This window comes from Vombatus ursinus, unplaced genomic scaffold (genome assembly GCF_900497805.2).
Source record: "Vombatus ursinus unplaced genomic scaffold, bare-nosed wombat genome assembly UNPS02014779.1, whole genome shotgun sequence".
NCBI classification, from domain to species: Eukaryota; Metazoa; Chordata; class Mammalia; order Diprotodontia; family Vombatidae; genus Vombatus; species Vombatus ursinus.
In genome coordinates this window covers 12,899,390-12,925,598 of record NW_020954557.1, presented here as the reverse complement: position 1 = coordinate 12,925,598, position 26,209 = coordinate 12,899,390, and the positions used below count along the sequence as shown (strand labels likewise).

Genomic DNA, 26,209 nt, shown 5'->3' with positions numbered 1-26,209 from the left:
AGTTTTAATGATTGGACTATTATTTACCTGCCTCTTTTTGTTTTTGTTTTTTTGGAAAGGGCCTGTGATTTCACAGGTGTAGAAAATTCCTAGTATCAAAATTCCTTCTGTTTCATTTATACTCTTATAGTCCTTGTGGCCAAGCCAAATTTTGGACTTATAGAGCTACTCTCCTTCTTTTGGGTTTTCCTCTTAGGCTTCTCAATCCATGGTAGTTCTCCATTGTATGTGATGTTTTCTTCTGTTCACTCACCTCTCCAGCCTTAGTTCTCAGATCGAGACTATGCCGTAACTGCCTTTGCTAGCACCCTTATATGCTGGGGTTGGGTCTAATTTTATCTTCTTTACATCCTGGATGACATTGCTGCTGCCTGGTTGTGATTGTGGATTGGGAGGTTCATTCCTGGTCTTCTCCTGTTTCCCCATCTTTAAAATGGGGGGTTGAACTAGGTGACCTCTGAAGCCAGGAAAGTCTGGCTCTATATCCATGACCTTGTGATCTTTCAGCTCTTCCACAAGCCTGGCCTAGAACTCAGAGCTGGGCCAGGAGGTAGGATTACACATTGTCCTCTGCTTAATCCTTGCCTTCTTACTGTTTTTTGGTAGGCCAACTCTGGTGCTAGCATATATCTGTCTCTATCTCTTACTTTTTCAATCAGTAGCCAAGAGTTGGCTTTGTTGCTTGCCGTGGCCTTCCCTAATAAAATATGGGAGATTGTGTTGGTGTTAGGTCTCCTAGTGGGCTCTGGGAAAACCACCTCAGACTCATTCCATCTTGATTCACTCATGTTGAATATTATACCAATATTAAAGACTGCACTGATTTCAGGGTTCCTGGAGCACCCTCAGTCAGGCTGCCAGGACACCTCTATCCCACCTCCATTTCCATAGGTAGGTCGCTACTGGGATCTAACAGAACATTAGAAACTGGACTGGCTTCAGATCTCCTGGAAGGCTCTGAGGAATGCCCAGGGGGTCCTGGGTGCCCCTTCCCTGTCTCCATTTCCTTGCACAGATATCAACTGGGGGCTGGCTTTGTCCTCTATTGCAGCTCCAAAAGATAAGGATGAAGGTCCTGTTGGCTTCAGGCCCTATTTGCCAGAGACTAAGCTGGCCTCAGCCCACTCCCATCCTCATTCCCCCAATTAGCACAGAGCACCTGCAGGTTTGCAGCAATTTTCTTATGTAGGTCTGAACTGAATGGAAGAGCTTAGTAGGCCTTCCCCTTGTTTTTTTTTTTTTTTTTTTTTTTTGATCATTGCTTTACTTGACACTATTCTAAACTTTCCTGTGGAATGTCTTAGGGAAGCTAGGCTTGACTAGCTCCATGTTTTACCCAAACTTCTTCCATTGGTGCTGACTGATGACTCCACTGTAACTTATAGTTTTAGGGAGTTTTCTGGGCATGATGAAAGATTAAGTGGCTTAAACAGCTAGCATATGTCAGAGGTACTACTCGACAGAGCTCTTTCTGACTCTGAGGCTATTCCTCTATTGATTATGCTATGCGCTTCTCATCATTAGCCATAAATCTACCCAGCATTTTAAATTTTACATCTGATACAATTTCTTTCCCCCCCTTTTATATTTGACATCACTTCAACCATTGGATCTATCAAACCAAAGAAAGGACTGTTCAATACTTATTTAGCAATGAAACCTATCTCATCAATGGTTCTCACTTCAGGGATCAATCTCTGAACTATTAGGTATGACTAAAAAAAATAGGAGCTGGGGGGTCATTGTAGAATGTTTCTTGCAGATATTAATCTTGAGCAACAATATTCTGGATGTCATCAAGACAGGTACAATGCTGTAGCATAGCCTCATCTACAACAGCATGTAGCTCTGGTCGTTTCACCCCCATTAGAGTGTAAACTCCTTGTGAGTAGGGGCTATTTTACTTGTTGTATTTGTATCCGCAGTACTTAGTACAGTGCTTGGCACATAATAAGTGCTTAATGAATATTTGTTGACTGTATCATAGAACCAGAAAGTATCCTGAGAAAAGCAGATGAAAAGATCAAGGAAATAAAGAAGCTACCTAATGAGGGCTTACAAAAATGCTGGATGCAGTCAGTAGGATGAAGGCTGAAAGCAAATGATGAAAGTCTATAAAACCATGAATGGCATGGGTGAACTTATAATGTATGTTTGGGACATATTCCTTACCTTGGAGACTATTGGAACAAGCCACCATACTCTTCTATAAATCCTATAATACCGCTGTTAGAGACAGATTACTGGAGTAGAGCTCAGTAAAAACATCTAACATGGCATGGCAACTTATTTTCAGATTGCCATTGCTATTACAGGAGTCCTAAAGCCAACCTACCAATTAGCTCTTCAACAATTGTATAATTTTTTGAAATTTTGTTGTTGTTGTTAAATTCCTATTTTAGGAAGGACTCAAGGGGAAACTTTATTTTTATGTAGCAATGTGTATCTTAGCCTGAGTTTCAATGTTGCTCTGAATATTGGTTGCAGTTATTTGCTTTAGAGAATCTCAAGTATGTGAGATTCAGTTGTCCCAGGCTTCTATTTGTTAGCCTTCTAAACACAAACTGAAAATAACTTTCATGGAGTATGGAAAAAGAAAATCACTGTCAGTAAATTTTATAGGTTAGGTTTCTTAACTGCTACTTCTAAGAGCTTTTAATGTTCCATCTGGCCTTTAAGGCTCAAAGCCTCAAAAAAAGAACCCCTGTTTTAGAGTCTACAAAGCCATCTTCTGTAATTCTACACTGAACATGCATTCTTAGGGCACCATATTACCACAAATCATGGCATGTCTACTCAGGCTGGCCTCACTCTCTTGTTAATGAATTCAGTGAACACAGTCATACCAATCACCAATAAGAGATCAACTATTCACACTAACTTACTTCTTTTTTCTTTATAAACTACTGAGCCAGAGTGAATATTATCAGAAGGCCTTTTAAAAGCAGCCCAATACCAAGCACATTCAAACAATTCAGCTATACAACAACTGCTCAAGAGGAATTTTTGCAGAGCATTTGTAGAAGAATATCTCTATAATCAGGGATAATGTTATCCCTGAGATTGACTCCAGAATAAAATTGTAAAAATGTGGCAAATATAGAAGCACGAAATTTTAGTTTTGAAAGGAATTGCATAAAGATCACCTTGTAGAAAGGTTCTGGACTTTTTTAATGTCATGGACCCCTTTGACAGTCCAGTGAAGACCAAAGATCCTCTATCAGAATGATGTTTTAAAAGGCAGAAAATAAAACACATAGGATCTCTCCACAAATCCCTTAAGGAAGCTTAAGAACCCCTGATCTAGTCCAACCCCCTCATTTTATAGATAAAGAAATTGAGATCCAGAGAGAACTGAAATGCCCACGGGGACAAAATTAGTAACAGAGCCAGATCAGGTTCTAGGTTTCCTGAGTTCTTGTCCAGTGTTTTTCTGCCATGTGTATTTGAACTGATTTTCCAGAAAGATGATATACCTTGCCCTAGATTCTTCTTATCCAAGGGCACTTTGGAGGCACAGTTCCTGGTGAGTAGGGATTCTTTAATGCATTCTTTAGAGTATGTAAAGGGATTTTTAAAAATTCTTTAGAGTATTTAAAGGGGCACCACCCCAAAGGGAGAAGTGAAGAAGCTGGTAAGTCTACCTGTGGAATCACCAAATGCTCACAGCTGCTGGCTCAGCTGCCTCACTGGTCCCTAAGGTGTAGGGCCTTGCAACTGCCCCATGCAGACCTGCAGTTGGCATGCCCCTTTCTGGCTTCCATGCATCGCAGACTGATCTGGTTTTATTCCTACCAGCTCCCTTCTATGTGGGGGCTGAGAAGTCAGTCAGTGGGAAAAATAGTAAATATCAGTTTAGATAAGCAAGAATATTACTGTGGAATCAAGTCACTAAATAGCACTTTATCTCCAAGAAACTACTGAGGGAAATTTGAAATGAGTAAACTACTAAGATTTGGTATCTGGCCAACATAGGAACAGATTCTATTGACACAAAGCACCTATAATTACAATTGTTTAGTTAATTTCTAACTTAGTTTTATGGTGGCAAAATTACTGTGCAATTCTTAACCATCTTCACAGGGGCTCATAAGGCATAATTAGTCAATGGTCATAAAGACCTCTGAAGAGGAAATGAACTATGCATGGTACTTAACTTTCCCTAGGGTATAGAACATTAGAGTATTTTAGAGCTGGAAAGCAATTTAGAGGCATTTGCCAAAGCCCCTCTAAACAATTCTAGGAAGTGACATCCAGGGAAGAATGTAACATGTTATACAGTAATTCTCCTGTTCTCCTGACAGTGTACTCCCTGTTGGACATCTCCACCTCTCAATGAAAAAGAACCCCCAAATGGTAGTGTTTCTAGGACAGGAAGAAAAGAGAAATCAATTAAAAAGATCTTTCCTCCCAGTACCCTCTTTTTGATACAAAAATGAAAATGGGGTACAGTGGGACAAGTACCAACTCTGGAGTCAGACGACCTAGGTTCAGGTACTTCTGATGACAACTATCTGTATTAACCTTCTTGGGCCTCCGTTTCCTCATTTATAAAATGAGAGAGTTGGAATAGCTGGTCTCTTAGTTTCTTTTCTCTCTTGATCTATGATCCTAATCAATTCAATTCAATTAGAATTTGTTGAGCACATTTTATGTGACAAGAAAAGAATAGCTAATGGAGAAAAGCAATATGGAGTAAATATCTATCTTAGTGCATACAAAGAACTGGAAAATGGTATTTATTGACAAAAAAGGGGGCAAAATGGGTTCAAGTTTGGGGTAGAGGGAAACAAAGAAACACCTCTATCAGCAACTTTTCCCATAATACCCTAGATAAATATGTTACCAGGAAGGGTAATGACTTGAATGCACTATTACCCAACCATCTCACACTGATAATCTATATTAAATTAATGGAGAGCAGAGTAAGACACTAAGGAAATGGCATACACACACTTATTCTACTATATTGTACATATTTAATTGTATATATTTTGTACATAAAATTATATATATAATATTAAATAATCTCTCTCTCCCTTCTGGGAATAGGGAAGAAACATGGGGAAACACTGCTCAGCATGAATAAAGAAAGGTCCAGAGCATAATGCACTATTGGAAAAGTCATTTGGTAGAGTAACTACAATGAATCTGGAGTTACCATAAGAGAGGCACTTTGGAGGAGTCACCAAAAAGAGAAGGTTCTTTTTTGACTTCCTCACATTTTGGATGGAGGGAATATGATTGTATTTCTATATGGTGATTAGAGGAGTTGGGGGATGGGATAGACAGATCCTGGACCAATGGATAACTTGGTGTAGGGTACAGGGTTTTTCTCCATGCTTAATCATAGTATACACTGATTTAGTGGCGATAGGCTGGTATAGTACAGACCTGGGATTAAGTCTCAGCTCCTGCATTTACTGGCTAAGCGACCTTGTACAATACACCTATCCTCTCTAAGCTTCAGTTTCCTCATCTGTAAAATGAGGATTGAAGAAAAGTGTTTTCATTGTCTATTGTATAGGGTTATTATGAAGATTAAGTAAGAATAATGTGTGTAGACCACTTCATAAATGTTAGAGTGCTACATAAAAATGAATTATTACTTTTACCATAATGAACTGGGAAAAGCTGGGAAACACTGTGGGCCTATAACCTGCATTTTGAGAAATGCTTCACAAACAACCCCGGATACTGAAAATCTAAGTTCACTGAGCATTATTTTGTTACCCAATGATTCTTATTTCCTCCCCTTCCTGAAAAGTGGGCATTTTCATTCAAGAACACAGTAAACTCAAGCTGCGGTGGGGCAAGAGAAATCATGTTATAGGTTTATTACTCATTTTGTGAATCCTTAGAAGTAAAGTTCCCTGTATTGCAGGGCTTGCCTTGCTTATGCTGGCTAGAGTGGCTGTCTCCCCGAGGCGGAGGCAGGTGGAATGGTGACAATTTCTTCATCCAGTGATTCTGCTGAATAGGTATGCAGAGGGTTGCTTCTTCCTTCAGCTTTAACACCCATTTATTAAATGCCTCCAGGTGACAGAATGGAAAGAACCTGGACGCAGAGTCGGGGAGCCAGGTTTAAAATCATGGCTATACAAATTACTATCTGTGTAATCCTGGGCAAATCATTTAATCTCCTTGGGTTTCCAAGTCCTAAACTGTAAAATGAGGTAGTTGGACCAAATGATCTCCTTCTAGCTCTATGCAGCTAAGCACACGTACTGAGATAGGTACAGAGTGAACACAGCATGGTCCTTGCTCTGGTGAAACTTGCAGTCTGGGAGGGTGTTCAAATACATACGCAAATTACTACACTATAAAAATTACTTGCTTTTAGGGAATAAAGCTTTAGAGCTGGACCAGCTTTGTGAGCTTATTATTTCTCTGTACCCAGCGAGTAGAGTTAGCCCCTTCAATAAGCAAAAGAGAGAAAAGTCTTAAAACATAAATAAGTTTATGACTGGGGAGAAAAAATAATTAGCATAGGATGAAAGGGACTGTGCCCTAGGGCACTGATGCAGGGGAGTGAGTTCACTTCTTCTCCATGGGGTCCACTGTTCTTTCACCTCATTTTGTGAGCTCCTACCTCCTTGCAGCTGACACACCTGGGGTAGCATCACTACCTCCATAGTCACTTTCTCCAGCGACTCATGGTTGGACTGCCTGTTTTCTGTGTCGTTCCTCTCTCCCCTGCCCTCCAAAGTGTTTTTGCTTCAGATGAAAAAATTTCTAGTTAAGTCTCTTCTGTTCAAGTTCATAGGAAAAAATAAAAATGACTCAAGTTTTCCCTACTTAGCTCTATAGTGTTTCCAGCAAATAATAATGGTGGACTCAGAGAAGGGGAAGAGAAATAGAACAGATATGAATCTATGAAATTGTAACATTTATAGCTGTATGGATGTAGTAAAGGAGTAACTGAGGAGTAATATTCATAGCATTCTCACTCGGTGGGAATTCAGTAGTTAAACGTGCTGAAGTTAGAGCAGAACTGCCAGTGCGGTACCTGGGCTGCCTCTGTTTCTCTGAATATTATCTCCAGACCTATGTTGGACTTCCAAACCAGACAACTCTCTGAGAGGAGAAGATGGACCCAGAACTCTGTAGCTACAATGCAGGATGCCAATGCATTGTGTCTGCTGGGGATGGATACATTTTTCTATCTGGAGTTTCTTTTTCTTTCCTTCCTTCTTTCTTTCTTTCTTTTTTTTTTTTGGCTAGGCAGTGGGGTTAAGTGACTTGCCTAGGGTCACACAGTTAGCAAGTGTCAAATGTCTGAGGTCAGATTTGAACACAGGTCTTCCTGACTCCAGGGCCGGTGCTCTACCACTGCACCACCTAGCTGCCCCTATCTGGAGTTTCTAACAGCTCTTTCTTTATTCAGATTCTCTAATGGAACAAAAAAAAGGTTCAATTTTATAGAAGTGTTTTCACAGTCAATATGCTTGTTTCAGTTCCTTATGGAAAACGTAGCTGAAGAGGCTGAAAGAGCTCTGAACCAGGAGACCTGGGTTTTAGTTCTGAATCTGCTCTCAAATAGCTGTGTTATCTTTAGCAAATAAATTAACTTCTCTGGGCCTTAATTTCTTTACCTGTAAAATGAGAGGGGTAAACTAGATTATGGCAGCCAAGTGGAGCCATAATACATAGAGTGCCAGGCTGGAGTTGGGAAGACTCATCTTCCTGAGTTCAAATTTGACCTCACAAATTTTTACTAGCTGTGTGACCCTGAGCAAGTCACTTCACCTTGTTTGCCTCAGTCTCCTCATCTGTAAAATGAAATGGAGAAGGAAATGGCAAACCACTCCAGTATCTCTCCCAAGAAAACTCCAAATAGGGTCATGAAGAGTTGGACATAACTGAAAATGACTGAACAACAAAACTAGATTATAATTATTGTCTCTTCTCTATCTAAAACTCTATCACTCTATGAAATTGCTTTGGGAAGTCCTACAAAATACTGGCCCTCTAGGAAATTACCTATAACTAAGTTTTAGAATGTAATGCTAATATTGAAATGTACTTTCATGGTACCTGTCATGTCTTAATATGGGTGTCGGAAGTACACTCGTCAAAAGCCATCCAAACTCAGCCAGAGTATGCAGGAGGGGACCGTAATCAGTTTTAATTTCACAGCCCTGCATAAATAAGTATAGAAATATGTAAGTGCTCTTTATATTTACTTTACTAACATCAATTAATTAAATATATGTTATATGAAAAAATAGTTACTATTAAAAATGGTCACTAATGGATGATAGGTAAACTCAGATCATGTACAATTGTAATACAGAACTGTGTAACATATATAATTCAAAGTAGCTAACATGATAAACTGAAAAACAGTTACTGCTAATTATCTTGAATCTAGCAACTATTTTTCTTCAAGTAGCTATTGGGTGGGAGTATTGCATAAACTTACTGTTTTCTACTTCCTTTGACCCTAGTCCTAAGACTAGATGGTCTTGGAATATGGATTTTTTTATTTAAAAAAATGATTGATATCTTTTCACATCATCTTAATTTCCCAATACATTTTCCTGTCTGCCTCATCCAGGAAGTGATTTCCTCATAAAAGAAGAAAGCAAAAGTAGTCCAGTAAAGTTAATCAATTAATCAGACGCATCAATGAAGTTCAACAGTACACCTTGTGTTCCACTTACATAATCCCTCACATCTTTAAATGGGGGGGTGGGGTGAGGGGGAAGGGGGAGAAGGTACATTCTCATGGTTTTTATTCTGGGAAGGGAACAAGCACTTATTAAGTGCCTACTATGAACTAGGTACTGCGTGTTTTTATAAATATTAACTCAATTGATCCTCATGAGAATCCTATGAGGTAGATGTTATTATGATCTTTATTTTACAGTTGAAGAACTGAGGCAGACAGAGGTTAAGTGACTTGCCCAGGGTCACATAGCTAGTGTCTGAAGCTGGATTTGAACTCGGCTCTTCCTGACTCTGGGCCCAGGACTTTGTCCACTGCGCTATCTAAATAGCTTAGGTTCTGAATTTCTTATTGACATTCTACTGACTCTTTTAAGGTTAGGACAAAATTTTGCCTCCTCTGGGAAGCTTTTCCTGGTAATTTCAGCCCCCTTTAATTTCTCCTTTCTCTGAACTGCTGAACACATTATTTTTCATTGTTTCATTCTTTAACTGGATCATGTATACAGTTTCCCAAAAATCTTAGTGTAGTTTTAAGCTATTAAAGCTTATTTATTTGTATTTAAGTTATTAAAGTTTAAAATGGCACTAAGACTTTTGGGACACCCCTGTTTATGAGAGTTTATCTGTGAGGCTATAGAAGGTTGAATTAGACAACCTCTACGGTCTCTTCCACAGTTCTAAATTTATTCTCTTATGATCCTCCAGGAATAGCTAGGCTGGGAGGGAAACCAAGGCAAGAAAGGATTTCATTTTGTTCCCTAAGGCTTTGGCTGCCCTCTTTGAGTCTCTACAGAAATTGTGGACCAGTGGAAGAGGCAGAGAGCAGATGAGAGAGTTTAGATACGAAGGTCTTTTTCACTGTATGTTGAGACTTAATTGAAAAAGTTTGTGCTTGGGACCCTCCTCAATACTTTACTGCCTGTGTACTTTCTAGTTTCATCAAAAACAGATCTACATTTATCCTACTAATTGGCATATAGCTTTCTCAGCGTACAGCTTGCAAAGGTTAATGATACAAATAAAGGTCTCATATATGTAAAATACGGTATATCTAAAAATAGTACTAGTCATAACAGAAAGAGGCTGGAAATAAATGATGAGGTAAATGACTGGGGAATGGATAAACAAACTGTGGTATATGAATGTAATGGAATATTATTGTGCCATTAAGGAATGATGAGTATGAACAATTCAGAGAAAAATAAGACTTGCATAAGCTGATGCAGAGCAAAGAAAATAGGATCAATACTCACTGACTACAAAAACATGAATGAAGACACTAAAAAACAACAGAATTCAGGTCAAGTACAATGGCCAATATAGGTTCCAGATGACTGAGGTTAAAACAGATTCTTGTCATTTTTGTTAAGAACTGGCAAACTATGAGAATGGAAAGTTACATTTGCTATCAGTCATAAGCACTACCATCAAAGCTATACTAAAAAATGTGTCTGGGGTAAATGGTAAGAAAATCACTCTTAAATCTACTTTAAAAGCCAATTATAGACCTTGGACCGCAGGTTACAGAAACTTTGGGACACCAGGAAGGAGGCTTCTAGCAGGAGAAAGGCGCAATCAGGAAAGAGCTGTAGCCCTAGGGAGGTGAATAATTATGCTCAATAAGTTATCTTCCAATTTTACCTAATTATTATTGTTAATAAGGTACTAAGCTTAGTTGTTTTTACCCAGTCTAAATTCAGTGCCCAGTGGCAAAGTTCCTCTCGGTCAATCCTAATTCTAGTTCTAGCTACATTAGATAATTTTACTTAACTGTTTTTAATGGCAAGATAGTATGCATATGTGTGTGCTATGATATAGATTACTGGGGTATGATTGATATGTCAAGACAAGATATATCAATTTTTAAAAAAGGAAAATGGATCTTTCACAAAATCCTACTCGGGTGCTTTATTGTGGTGATCCTGAGTTCTTAATGGTTAAACTGCTAGAAGACTGCAAAGTCTGGAAGGCTCTATCATGTTAGAAAGTTTTTGACTGTTATCTCAGAAATATAGTATGTTTGCTCTCCAAGGGTTAACCTAACTAACATGGCTTTGGAGTAAGAAATGAGAGAGGCCAAAGTCTTGTAGACTATAGAGAGATCCACACCTATATATTGTGAATATATTCATCAAGAAGAGAGCTGGTCAGCATCTACATGATAGGTACAAAATGAGGCATGTATTTTCAGACATGGTCAATGTGTTGATTTGTTATCTTTGACTATTCTTATTTATTACAAGGGAGGCCTTTATGAGGTGGTAGGTGACTCAAAAAGGTAAACATAGGGACAGCTAGGTGGCGCAGTGGATAGAGCTTTTGCCTTGGAGTCAGAAGGACCTGAGTTCAAAGCCAGCCTCAGACACTTGACACTTAGTAGCTGTGTGACCGTGGGCAAGTCACTTAACTCAAATTGCCTTACCAAAAAGAAAAAAAAAAAAGTAAATGTATCTATGATTGCATTAACTTGTATGTTCTATCCAAGATCAGTTAGTCAATTAATAAACACTTGTGAAGCACCTACTATGTGCCAGGCACTGTGCTACACTCTAGGGATACAAAAAGAGGCAAAAGATAATCCTTTCCCTTAAGGAGCTTATAGTCTAAAAGGGAGACAAAATGTAAACAAATATAAACAAACAGGCTATATGCAGGATAAATAAGAAATATTTAAAAGAGGGAAGGCATTAGACTTAAGAGCGGTTGCGAAATGATTCCAGTAAATGATGGGATTTTAGTTGGGACTTACAGCCAGGGAAGCCAGTAGGCAGAGATGAGGAGAGTGCTCCAGGCATGAGGTACAACCAGAGACAATTCCAGGAGCTCGACAATGGAGTGTTTTGTTCCTGGAACAGCCAGGAGGCCACTATCACTGGATGGAAAAGCATGTGTCAGAGAGTAAGGTTTAAGAAGATTGGAAAAGTAGGAGGGGGCTAGGTTATGAAGGGCTCTGACTGCTAAGCAGAACATTTTGTATTTGATACTGGAGGTGACAGGGAGTTACTGGAGTTTACTGAGTAAGGAGTTGGGGGGTGGTAGGTGTGTGACATTATCAGACCTTGGTTTCAGGAAAATCACTTTGGCAGCTGAGTGGAGGATGGATTGGAGTGGAGAGTGACTTGAGTCAAGCAGACCCACTGGCTGGCTATTACAATAATCCAGGCATGAGGTTATAAGGGCCTGCACTAGAGGATGGCAGTGTCAGAGGAAAGAAGGGGGTATATTCAAGAGATGTTGCAAAGGGGAAATCAACAGGCTTTGGCAGCAGTTTGAATATGGGAGGGTATGAGAGAGTGAGGAATCTAGGATGATTTTTCGGTTGTAAGCCTAAGGCACTGGAAGATGGTGTTGCCCTCTATAGTGATAAGGAAAGTAGGAGGGGGGAGGGTTTAGGGAAAAAGATAATGAGTTCTGTTTTGGACATATTGAATTTAAGACGTCTACTGGACATCCAGTTCATGATGTCTGAAAGGCAGTTGGAGATGTGAGACTGAAGATCAGCTGAGAGGTTGGGACAGGATAAGTAGATTTGAGAATCAACAATATAGAGATGGTACAGTGATCTTAAAAAAGAAAAAAAAATGAATAAAACATTTTTTAAAAAGAAGGGAGCTAAGAGACACTATATATGGTGGGCACTGAAAAACAACAAAAAATAAAATTACTTATAACCTAATAGTCAGAAAATGAGTAATTACTGATGTGGGAAATCATTCTGTAAATGACTGTCTGTGTACAGAGTACTGACTTGTTAGATTAAAGATCAAAATCAATACCAAATCAGAAGAAAAAATAAAAAGGAGATATTACATGTAATTGAGGCAATTCCAACATGACTTAAGCTGTGTTATGATGATGGAAAAACAGGAAATGGCTAAAAGTAAAGACATTGATACAGACTACTACAATTTTCTCAGGAATTTTAACCTATGTAATTCAATCACCAAGTAGACCAAAAGAATGTAGAAACCACTTCATCTATCAAACATTTGATCTTTCTGCCCAGTAGAGTGTGCCAGTCAAGGCCAACAAAGATTTGGAAGATAAACTGGTTGGTAAAATATAATGGAAGAAGATGGTGAAACAATATGGCAAGAAGCAGTGGAGAAATATACCTCTATATATCTTATAGACACACTATAGATGAACAATAGAAGTAAGAAGAAGACTGTGGACTGGATTGCCTTTGGGCAAGAATCTTTCTGAAATAGAGTTTCATCTTTGAAATAACAATAATCTTCTTTTCTTTTTTTTTAGGTTAGGCAATGGGGTTAAGTAACTTGCCCAGGGTCACACAGCTAGTAAGTGTTATGTGTCTGGTCCTCCTGACTACAGGACCGGTGCTCTATCCACTGCGCCATGTAGCTGCCCCAACAATAATCTTCTGATGATGATATCCGGTTGCAAGTTATGGAATAAATTCCACAGTCTACAAAGAATTAAAGATGCAGGTCATCCAGAAGATGATGAAGAGATATACAGTAACCATGAGAAGGGTCAAGCATATTTCCAATGAGAAGCTGTGTAAAAGATATTAAAGAAAAGTTTGACCGTGAAGAGACAGCATGGCATAGAGGGCTAGCTGTGGAGTCAGGAATACATGGATGGGTTCAAGTCCTACCTTTGACCTATTTTAGAAGAATTGACAATCTACACTGGTGAAGGGTATTTCTATACTGGAAATTCTCCCACAGTGATGTCATCAAAAGGAAGTGAATTGGTTATATGGCGAGAATGAAGAATAACTGACAGAAAACAGTGTACTCTACTAGTAGCCATGCAATGTCAAGAGATCTAGAACTCTTCCCTCTCCCTTTCCTCCCACCTCCCTAGCCCCAGTGTTGGGTAGACCTCCTGTGGGGGATTTTTCTAGGAGTATATTGGTGAGATAAGAAGGCATAGATGGGATGCAATCTGAATCGCTAGAAAGAACAACCATGCTAATGAAACTACAGATCTATTTAAGTATCAAAAATGGATAGTCACAAATAGTCTGCAAAACTACAAATTATAGGTCTTGAAAGGAATGGCCTCAGATACACAACTGAGTTGTTTGCACTGGAAAATTTTGCCAGCCAGGTCCTTGACATGTCAAGGTCATCCTGTCCTTTAGAGTGCACAGCATCCTTAGCAATATCATATCTGACTGGGAAGCATAATGCTCTATGTAAATTTCTGTGCTAGGGAAAAGGGAGTATATTTTTTGAATTTCATGGTCTTTAAACTGTACCTATAGTGATGCTGAAACAACCAGTCAATTGAATAAAAAAAATCAAACTAATTGAATGGGAATGGAGTAGTTTATAGAATGCTGTGTCTGTAATCAGGAATACCTTAGGTCAAATCTGGCCTCAGACATTTACTAGCTTGTGATTCTGGGCAAGTCATTTAACCTCTCTTTGCCTCAGTTACCTCAACTGTAAAAGGAAGGATAATGATAACGCCTATCTCCCAGGGTGGTTGTATGGATCAAATAAGATAATATCTATAAAGCATTTAGCACAGTGCCTGGCACATGGTAGGTACTATAGAAATGCTAGTTATTATTATTACACAAATCAAGTAGTTAAATAACTCTATGTCATGTTTCTCCCTTTTAACCATTTGCTGTGGCATTGTATAGAGATAGCCTAAGTGCCAAGAGGCTTTTGATTTTATACTTTAATGTCAAATCATTTGAGGACATTGTGTTATCAATTTTTAGCTAAATCAAACATTTATAAATTTATAAAATTATATATATAATTATAAATATATAAATAAACATTTATAAAACATTTTATAAGTTTAATTTTGCCATATCTGATTATATACATAAAGCAAAGGATTTAAATCTGAGAGAAGACTGCCAAATCATTTTTAATGAACTTCCACTTATAAATAAACACATATCTAAGGAATAATGAGGCAGCAAAAAAAATGCTAACCTAGAAAACGAAAAGTACAAATACAATTATTGCCAGATAATTGTAATTTACCTCAATGACAGTCCATTGTTCCACTACAATTGCATCATTTCCTTTCCTGTTAGAACCTGGCACTCCAGAACCTTCTTCTTCATATATAAATAATCCTTCCAAAGATTTGGACAAATGATCTGTGGAGACAAAGGATATGCTTATGAAAGGCTTTAAATATGTAGTTTCTCATCATATTATTGTCATCCTTAAATAACCTTATAGGAGGCTGAAAAGAAAAGAAAACACAAGCAATTGGTTAATAAACACTTATTTTGGTTGCCCCAACTACATCTTTCTCCCTTTTCATTAAATTATAGTTATTTTCCCTTTTTCTTCAAAGGAGCCAGACAATAAACACTGAGTCTCCTAAAGTAGTCATCTGAAATTAGAAACAACAGGAAATACTTTTCAGCTTGAGAAAAGATTTTGGTTCGTGTTACATACTTTGGTTATATATTATTTAGGACAGCAAGAGAAACAACAATAATCTTCCCTCTTCTCCCTCCCCAAACCTTGAAATGATATAATGATGCTACAAATAATATTAAAGCAAAATTAATTCAAAATACACAAAACACAAAAGACAGTATTTAATCCAATGAGCCTAACTTAAAAAAAAACAAACAAACCATTGACAATAGCAACAGGAAGACTCTAAGCAGAAATCATTGTCAGGATCCCTGATGGGAAGGAAGTTATAAGGGAGTGCCCCTCTGACTTATTTCTTAAATAGTCAATTGTAAGCAGCTGTCCTAAACTAGACCTACTTCATGGAAGCCCCTTTGTTTCCTATTGGGCCTGCACTAGGGAAGGTCTCCATGGCCAAATGCTGGTTAAGCTTTTTGGTTTTTATAAAACAGTGCATATCTAACAGTTACACCAAAACTTTGGTTATTTATAATCTAAACATTAAGGACTTTAAAACTATTATTTCTAAATAAAGTATTTTAAAATAGTTTTTAGTTTTAATTTTTTGTCAATGGACACAGACATGAGGGGCAGATCATTTCCCTTTGACATGACTAAGTCATAGCAGAATACCAAAAAGAATACATATTTTTTGGAAGGATCAAAAGTATCCACTGTTAGTTTGATTTGGTCTTTTAATAGCTGGTCACTGGTTTCCTTAATACAGCAGATATCCCACTTTCTTTAAGTGCAATTTTCAGTGCCACACCAAAGATGACCACAGTAGACAAACATTTTTTGGGTATGGGTTTAAGGTTTTTCTAGGACATCATTACAAATATGTATTTTGACATTTATGCAGCTGTATGTAATCTGCTACTTGTTTTGTTTGACATTACATGATGTGAAGATGAAGGCCTTGTGGCCTTTACCCTCAGGTTAGTATATTTTCAACACTTGAGTTTCTGGTTTTGATAGAAAGAAGTGATTTAACCTCAGTAGATGTCTACCTCCTCCTTGGGAGAACAAATCTGCATGCTTGGGAAAAATCTGTAGCAACCTGACTCACTCCATCACAGGAACCTGTAGGACTGTATTTTCATTAGGATCTTTTTTTTTTTAAACAGAAATGTTAATAATTGAAGGGAGTAGGGGCACCGGTGATATTAGGTGAAGCCTTCTGAGGAGATTAACATTTGAAGCTCCACAAACATAATTATTGGATATGTTGAAAGATGAATTAACTCCTCAGGTCACCAGAGTGATACAGTAAAATGGGATGGTTTCTCATTTTTTGGATCTCTCCAAATTGATAAATTTCTCTACATTGTGTAATTAATTCTCACAAAATAGAATATTTTTTCAAACATTCAATCTAATAACTAAAATTATTTGAAAGAAAATTATTTAAGATATAATTGTTTGGCAATAAAAGTTATTTTATTAGTGGTAACAAAATGTATTTTGAGTCCATACTGGAGAAACTTTCGGTATTATACATCCCATAGATATCCTTAAGCAAAGACCATCTGATATATGTCACTCAATGTGCTCCTCATTATTTTCTCTCCCATCCCCATATTAGACCCTTAATATTTTTTAATGTAACAGTCCATAGCTGCTGTTCCAAGCTTTCCCTTCAAGCTACTACTTTCCTCTCCCTTACTGCTAAAATTCTAGAAAGAAATGACTATAATCTCTATTGCCATCTGGCTTCTGACTCTACCACTCTTCTGAAATCGATCTCTTTAAGGCCACAGTAGTAACCTCTCAAATGCTAAAAACAATGAACTTTTCTCAGTGTTCACCCCCTTTGACCTTTCTGTAGCAATCTGATAGGGTTGACTATAGTTTTTTCCTAAATATTTTCTCCCATGATTTCTGTTATGCTGCCATCTTCTAGTTCTTCTGCCTGTATGAATGTTTCTTCTCTGTCTTCACAGGTTTATCATTCTCCTCCTGCCCACAGCTGGGGGTGACCCATAGGATTTACCTATGTCCCCTCTTCTTTCATTATATTCTCTTTTAGTGATTTCATTCATTTCTAAGGGTTCAATTACAGCTGATTTACAAATCTAAATGCCCAACCCTGGGCATCTCCATCTAGGATGTACTAGTCACAGGTCAAACTCCAAGTAGACCTTAGTTTATTTGTAGAATAGATGGTTTGGACTGGATGGTTTCTTCCATATCTAATGATTCCAGGTCCCAAACTTATCATCCTCCTAACCAGAATCTTTCTGTCTTCTAATTGACCTACTTTTTCTATTAATGGCACCGTCATTCTCCACGTCATTCAAGCTCAGAACTTTTAGAATGACATTTGATTCTTCCTTCTCTTTCACTTATAGTTAGTTTACAAGTCCTGTTGATTCTTCCTCCATAGTGCCTCTCATACCTGGTCCTTCTTTTTACTCATACTGTTGTCACCCTACTTTGGGCCCTCATCTCTTCCTTCATCTGGATTATATTTTAATAGACTCCAAAATGGTCAGCCTACCTCTAGCCTTTGCTCTCTCTAGTCCATCCCTCATATTTCAATGAATGCGTAATCTCATCAATGTAGCTATTATTATTATATTCCATCTATATTATAATCCATCTATATCACTCTTATCTTAGAAATGTTTCATAAAAGATCTACTATAATATGGGACAGTGGACTGTATTTAGATTCAGTTTAAACAGAAATCTCTGCTAATTGTTATCTGTATGACATTGGGACATTTCACTTAGTCTCTCTGTGCCTCAGTTTTCATAGCTCTAAAATGAGGGTCCCTAAAATCTTAGGGTCCCTTGGAGCTCAAATTGCTATGATCCTATGACTCCATGGCCTGAAGTCTTTTTTCTAGGCTTTGAAAAAATATTCTATGGATATCAGGGTAGCTACTCAGCTGGTCCATCCATCTATTTTTTCCTTGCTCTTGCTACATGAATGGTTCATCTTCTTTTCTGATTATACATTTCCTGGATGATATCTTTTGTATCCAATTCTTGAGTATATAACATCATTGGTAACAAGTTGCAACTTACTTACACAGGGTCACTTACAATGCTGATTCTTTGGAGATGGTGGTCCTCCTTGATTTGTGGCAGTATAATATCAAAGTTAAAAAGATAGGTTTCTATATCAGGGAGCTGCTTGGGATTGTAGACAGAATTGTGCAATCCATCTCACTCTTTCTCCTATTCAGTTTTGGGCCAAGCACACTGCTTATCTTCAGTCTGTCTGAAATACACTAACTGATGGCCCACCCATTGAGTTAGTTATTCCATCCAGGGTGCTTGTCATAGTTGGGATATAGTTGTTCATCTATTTGCTTTGTCCTCTGTAACTACGAGGCTGATCTCTTTGGAGTGATCATGATGCTCACTGAGGGGGCTTTATAATATTTTAGGACCTGAGGCAAACATCACAATGTCATCGGCAAACAAGAATATTTAGATGCTCTTACCATTTATGGAAAATCCTCCTCCTCTTTCAGTTCTGCATAGAGCATCTTTCACAAAGGAAATGTGTCATTAGTGAACATGCATCTTCATGTTTTATTTCTCATTTGATATTAATGATGAGATCAATGAACAAAGTTATTCCATGGTTCCATCTATCAAGAAATATTGTATGATCTTGAAAAGTATGGGAGACACTTTGCTAGAGGACTCAAAAAAGTTTCATTTTGCTGTAATCAAATGCTTTTTTTTAAAAAAAAATCAATAAATAATAAATGCAGCAGGATCTTGTATTTGATATACCTTTCAACCAATTAACTGTATGTTGATGAAGATGTCTTCTGCTGTAGAAAATCACTTTGAAAAGCTTGCCTTTTCATATTCTCATCAAGGATGTCTTCTATATGTATGTAAATGATTCTTATAAAGATTTTATTAGCAATTATAAAATGGACATCCCATAAATAGCTGCCAAAATAATTTTTTAAATGCTCAGGTCTGATCATGCTATTTCATTGCTGAAAAACATTTGGTGGTTCCCTGTTGCCTAAGGCATAATAAACAAATTAATTAGCCTGGCATTTAAGGCCCTTCACAATCTGGTGTTAACCTACCTTTCCAGTCATATAATTCATATAATTTCACTTTATATATTCTACATTCCAGACAAATGGGATTGTAATCCTTTTCCTATCCTGTCTTCTTTCATATCATACATTTGTGTATATCTACCTGTTGTACTATTTCTCTTCAAGAATAATTTTAGATGCCACTTTCTCCATGAAGACTTTCTTGATTCCCCCAAGATGAAAATGTTCTTTCCTACCCAGATTTTCCTAGGGCACTTTGGATCTCTTATGTGCCTCTATCACATTCGACTTCGATTTAGACCTGAGGACGTGGCAATTCCTCCAATAGATGGTAAACTCCTTAAGGAGGCAAAGGAAAGGGAGCAAGCATTTATTAAGCACCTGCTGCATGCCAGGAACTGTAGTAAATGTTTTATTTGAACCTTGGCGGTTAGGAAATTTACTGTTTTTCACCTTTGTACCCCAAGCATCTAGCAGAACACCTTGGCCATGAAGGGTGATTAATAAATATCTGTTGAATGGACTGTGGTGGATTGAAATTAAGTTGAAATAAACATCAAGAGAAACTTTGAAAGGAAAATTATTCAAAGTAAGCAAAATGAAGCCTTAGCAACATTTGTAGAAATAGGGGAATTTGTGGATTGCTTTGAGATGCCAGGCTTCTCCTTCTTGCAAAGGCCCAACAATATTCTTCCCATGATCCTGTTAGTCATGGAATCCTCCAGTCTTTATTGATTTTAAGTTCAGGGTTGCTCCAAGGAGAAAGCATCAGGGTGTAAGCTGGTTAATATGCATGACCAATGATGATTTGTGCAGTATAACTGATGTAAAAGATCTTAAGATATGACCGGAAAAGGAAGTAAACATTCATTTCACACATCGAGAGACAATTGGTGGTTGGCCTCAAACAATGTCAAGGGATCGAGAGGAAGTACCCCAGCAGGTTGGCTGGATCCCTTATGGAAGATTTATGGGAGGACATGGATAAGAGTTGTAGAAGATGAGAAAGTATGAATGAGTTGCTATCTGCTCCACTGGCAAGAAAAACAGTGTTGATTAGCTCAGATCCTTCAGGAAGAACTACAACTAATCAGAACCATGACAGAATATCTGTTTCATTAGAGGCAGCATCCACAAGCAATGAGATCAGAGAGCCATCAAAGCAAGCAGCCACTCATAGCACAGTGAGAGGTGGGAGAGAGAAAAAAAATTTTATGAAAAACTTTTAAGAGACCCAATTATGACAGATGGTTAAGGTTAAATATATAATTCCATTACACATACATACATATACATATACATACAAACACACACACACACATATATATATTTATACATATATATATTTAACCTTAAAGGTTAAAAAACCTTTAAGGATGAAACTGGAAGGAAGATACCAAACATGGCAAAGATCTATCAAAGTTATTATCCCAAACTATTTTCTCCATCAATGATAGTGGAAATACCCTATTTGAACTCTAGTATCGCAGTTCTTGAAGGTTTACATGAGGAAGCAGAAATTGCACTAAAGAAGACAAAGACAAGAAGAACCAAGTATACACAAAAGAAAGGCTGAGGTGACAGTTTTGAAGACATTCAGTAATTGATTCTTAAGATATCTGAGAGAAGAGAGGATACCAAATACTTGAGGAAAAAAATCATAAACCTTATTGTTCTCTAAAAAAATGAAATTCAGAAAACATCAACAGCTACCAACCCCCTATGAGGCAGCTGGGTGGCACAATGGATTGGAGTCAGGAAGTTTCAGGAGTTCATATGTGACCTCAGACACTTCCTAGCCATGTGACCCTGGACAAGGCACTTAACCCTGTTTCCCTCAGTTTCCTTATATATAAAACAAACTGGAGAACGAAATGGCAAACCACTCCAGTACCTTTGCCAAGAAAACCCTACATGGGGTCATAAAGAGTTGGACACAACTGAAGCGACTGAACAAACCAACCCTTATGCCTACTTTCCTTTATGAGATCAATCTACATACATACTAGGGTATTCCTCATAAAGATATGAGAGAGATTAGGCAGGTTTTTCCCAATGGTACTCCACATCGTACCAGTCTACTTTAAATGTGTGAATTTTAGAGGGGACACAGATACTACTATACCTATAATTAAAAAAAAGCTTTTGATCTAATAAAGTACTACATTAAAGATTCTTTTCCTTTTTTAAACAAATTTTTATTAATATCTTTTGTATTTATATTGCCTATATTTCCCCTTATATTCCTTCTTCCTCTCCTAAAAAGACATCACTACATAATAAAGAATTGTTTTTTAAAAAGAGGGAGAATGAGTGAAAAAGGCATTTATTAAAGCACTTACTATGTGCCTAACACTATGCTAAGTGCTGGTTATAAAGACAGAAGAAGCAAGACAGTCCTTGCTCTCAAAGAATTCACATATTAATTGAGGGAAGACAATACATAAAAGAAAGCTCAGATGCAGGGCTGACAGAAAGATCTAGAAACCCTAAGGGTACATCATTGGAGGGGCATATGGCAAGGCCCAGGGGTCATTAGATTACATCAGAGAGTCAGATAACAATGCAAGGGGTCTTCAAGACATAGAAACAGAATAGACAGTTAAGGTTTGCAGAACTTCAGGAAATAGTGGCAGGGCAAATGTAAGGCTTATGGTAGTTGTCTATTTCATCTAAGTTCCTGTGAATTGTAAAGCAGCCAAGATGGGTGGCCCAGATTAGAAAAAGGAGTGAAGGGAAAAGGCAGGAAGGGAGAGAGGATATCCCATACTGGTAGTAAATCTTCCTACTACCCAGCCACCCGAGTTTGGTTTGAATGTTTTAAGAGAAATAGATTTAATCTTGGGAGGCAATGCCTGGTTTTTGCTCTCGTCATCACATGAAACATCTATTCCCATAGTGTGCTGACTTTGGTAACATCCATTAATTTAACTCTTTTACAGTACTGCTCATGAGGCCTGAAACAAATAGTAAGTAATATGAATTAATAGCTCACCCAGGTAGTTTTCAGTGACAGAAATGTCAAACAACACTGAATTCAGTAACTGAGTTCAGCTGTGGTTCCTTTAAAGTTCTTTTCCAGATGTCCCAGACACTTTTTTACAGTCTCCCTACATATTGGGGCATCTGGAGAGTCTTTACACACTCTCAGTGAAGACCCTAATGACACACCCAATAGTCAAACTGCCAAAAGGCTGAGGCTAGTTAGGGGCTCTGCTCTTGTAAAGCAGGATATGTAAAATGTCTAATGAGACATTCCATAGCTGCTGAGAGTGATGATTTTCCCTTAAGCTTTGACTGTAAATAGCTTGGGAGGCTTTGAAACACAAAAGACCCACTGAGCCTCTTTGGGACAGCATCTGTTGAAGTTAATTTTGTTGCAATCAGACAAGGGCCCAACGCAAGCGCTGCCTGAGAGAGACACTGAAGGGAATATTTTTCTTTACCCTCCAGTAAAAAGATCACCACCAAAAATTAGGAAACTAACTAAAGGAGGCCCCAACTTAGACTCTTGAGTTGTATGTGTAATTTTATGAAAGGTAAACAGTTGTCCAACTAGATGATCTGTGAATAGAAATATTGTAGCTACATGTCCTAAAAGGCCCTAACAGAAAAATTCTTTAATAGTCAGTAAATTCTTGTTTGGAATATGCTGTTTATGTATTTCAGAGTCTTACTAAATCATGTATGCATCTTAGTTACTGAGCAATTTGACTTACTGAAATGTGAACTTTTGTCAGTTTTAAGTACTGATTCTTCAAAAAGTTGCACTGATGTAAAATATTTCTACTTAAATAAGTTTTCAACTCTAACTTTGCAATGCAAATTGAGTTATTTCATTTACTTTTTCATTCATCCCTTTATCACCACTGAGAGAATGCTCTTATTCTGGTTTTCTATATCTCCAATTAGAGTAATAATAACTCATAATTGGAAGCCTTCCTAACAATTTCCTGTGAAATGTGGTGCAACTACTATTACCCTCAATTTATGATGAAGAAATTGAGACTCTGAGAGGATAAGTAATTCTTCTAAGGTCACACAGCTAGTAAATGTCACAGTGGGGATCAAAACCATATGTACTAACTTTAAGTCCGGTGCATTTGCTACTGTACATCTCTATCCACATTTCTAACCTCCCCACTACCTCTGTCTCTTCTCACCCCCCTGATCAATTTTTGCTTTTTTCACATTTTCTCTAAAAAATCACTTACTTTTTTTGGGATAATGAGAGATTAGGAAAAAGGAAGGAAAGCAGCTTAAAAGGTCACATCTTGAACTATATTTTCTTCACCAACACTTATAAAATCCAGTATGTCACAACATCTCCAAACTCTGGATGATAATACATACTTGGACATTAACTACTACATATGGAGATACATGCATGATAACATACATTCATAAAAACAATCTGGCTTAGAATAATTCCCTAGATTGTAAGTATAAATAGAGACAACTAGAGGGAAAAATGAGTTTTATTTCATAAAAACCTCTAAAGACAATTACCCATTATCTTAACAAAAGAAAAATGTAGCTCCCCTAAAAATTAAAAATAAAAGGAAAGGAAAACTTTTTAAAGGAGGGAGCAAACTAAGCCTCTCAATTGAAAACAGTCAATTGAAAACACTTAAAACCATGATAATGATAGAGTTTTATTTAGCCTAATTATCTTCCAGATCAATAGCTTTCATTTTCCTAGGTAATCAGCCATTACATTTTATGAATTTTTAACTCAACTGCTGTGATGACTCCTTAGTGGGGCTATTGTAAATTTTACTTGTGTTGGTCACAGAGGTCTGTTCATTTTAAAAAAGAATGATCAAATGGCAAATATTTATTAGAAATGCTCCCCTGTATAGCAGATGTACATTTTGCATGGCTCACGGCAGTTGAAGAAATTGCTGAATTAAATCTGCATACCTCTATGCCACTGGCCATGTAATTACCTTAGACACCACATCTCCTCATATTGGTCACTTCATTCATTTAGCATTTATTAAGTACTTGCTATGTACAAGGCCTACGTTAGGTGACGGGACTACAAAGACCAAAAAAAATTCAAATAACTCCTGCTCTCCCACACTTAAGGCTGATCAAAACATAATTCTTGACACAGTTGCAAAAAAATTTATATCATAAGATCCCTTTCTGAAATAAGACTTACCTTTAGAAGTTTCCCAGGATACAAAAGAATCAATTAAGGACAATCCTTGTTTATAATAAAATGTAGTCAGCTCGAGCCAATCAGCATCTAGTGTACTAATTACAGATCCTTTTCTCGTGACTTTCATTGATAGAAGGCCTTCCTGATAGGTCCAGCATGTTGATTCATCATCAAAAACATTGAAGACTGTATATAATTTATTATCTGAGGATGAATATACAGGAGAGAAAAAAAAAGAAAAATAAACAACTTCATCTTTTAGGGTAATCTTTCAAAAGGAATTTAAATAAAAGCAAACTACTTTGATGAAAGGCAGCTAGATGGTACAGTGGATAGAGCTCTGGACTTAGAGTCAGAAAGACCAGAGTTCAAATTTGACCTCAGACATTTACTAGCTGTGTGATCGTGGGCGAATCACTTAGCCCTTGAATGCATAAAACTAGAGAAGGAAATGGCACACCACTTCAGTATCTTTGCCAAGAAAAATCCATGGATAGCTGGCCCTCAGGGTCACAAAGAGTTAGACATGACTAAACAACAACAACTTTGATAAATGGCTTCTGAAAGTTTTCAATTAAATCAGCAACATCTTGGACTCACAATTGAAAGAAATAGAAAATATTGATTTTACAGTAGTTACAAATAGGTATTGATAGTGAGGCTAAGAACACAGGATTAATTGAAGTAGGAGAAGGAGAGAGGACATTTTCTTTCTGTACATGTCCTTTAACCCTTAACTTGGGTAACTCTATTTAGTTACATGAACCAGCATGGGGAAAAAGAAAGTTGGGAGAGGGAGATACAGAGTGAGGTAATCAGGGAGGGGAGAGTGGTGTGGACAGCGATCTGCAGGTGATGGAGAACAAAGTTTGGGGATGAGCTCTATGGATTTTTAGTCAGTAGAAGGACTAAGCTATATTGTTGATTTAAGGATACTGAAGGTCAGATCATGCCTCCTTCATGAATAATGACATATAGTATATTTTTCTCACTGTGACTCAGAAATTTTATGATGTAAGTGTTGTGTTCAACTACTAGTACTAGCATTATGATAGGATTTATGAAATCAGCTGGAAACAATATAATTTATGATAGCCTTTACTTTCTTATAAGAATATTTTCTTTCATGCTAAAAGAGGAACCAGAACCCCAAACATGTGTATATTCAATATTATCCATTTTGGGGAAGATTGGCCATTCTTGATCACTGTAAGCAAAGCACAAAATCACTTGTAAGGCAGGTATGGCACATGTTTAGATCCCATCAACTTGTTCATATTGTGCCTCCATGTGGAGGACAGTAGGGAGCAGATGGTGTCTCTCCATATAGAGGATACTAGGGTTACTGCTTCACGGAGAATCATGATTACATGTAAGGAAAGTGACTTGGAGACACATGCATAGATATTTAGCAACTGGTTCAATCTGGTTAACCCACATGGTGAAGGGGAGGTATTTTGATTGGCTTTGGAGGAATTCAATAAAGCCTTGTAGTTTTCACAATTTCCTTTTTGCCTCTCTGTTGGTGCCTTTGCACCTGGGGGAGCAAGGTAAGTCCTTCACTCTTAGAGTCCAGTGGTGAGACCATGCTGTAAGACAAAGACCTATGGGGTCTTCCCCCTCACCGTCCCTGCCCATAAATGGGGCTTCTTTTCCTTTATAGATGCAGGGAGTGGAATCTCTGATCTGAGCCAGGAGAGTGAATTACAGGAATATGGGAGTTATAATCCAGGCTGGGTGTTGTAGCCAGTCCAATATCAGAGGAACGAGGGGAGATCTTTGGGAGTGACAAGGACCCTAGCCCAGTGGAAGAAATTATCTGGACTGATGTGACTTTTGGTGTAAAGTTGATGGAATTAAGGAACTGAGTTAGATTTTTAGCCTAATTCTCTCCTGCTTCCACCCACTGAGACGGTGTGTGTGTGTGTGTGTGTGTGTGTGTGTGTGTGTGTGTGTGTGTG

At 37.7% G+C, this 26,209-nt stretch overlaps 1 protein-coding gene across 6 annotated transcripts in view; it reads right to left on the bottom strand.

Annotated features, from left to right (window-relative positions):
• The window catches only part of RFTN2 (raftlin family member 2), an 82,649-nt gene that overhangs the window by 25,183 nt on the left and 31,257 nt on the right, over window positions 1–26,209 (bottom strand). For 5 of the 6 annotated variants that reach the window (XM_027865667.1, XM_027865665.1, XM_027865666.1 and 2 more), the window contains exons 5-8: window positions 24,249–24,452; window positions 18,497–18,541; window positions 14,652–14,770; window positions 8,038–8,141 (exon numbers count right to left, since the gene is read on the bottom strand). In XM_027865667.1, the coding sequence (XP_027721468.1) occupies window positions 8,038–8,141; window positions 14,652–14,770; window positions 18,497–18,541; window positions 24,249–24,452 (472 nt within the window). The remainder of the gene's footprint in view (window positions 1–8,037; window positions 8,142–14,651; window positions 14,771–18,496; window positions 18,542–24,248; window positions 24,453–26,209) is intronic. The other variant, XM_027865664.1, reaches the window with a different exon arrangement.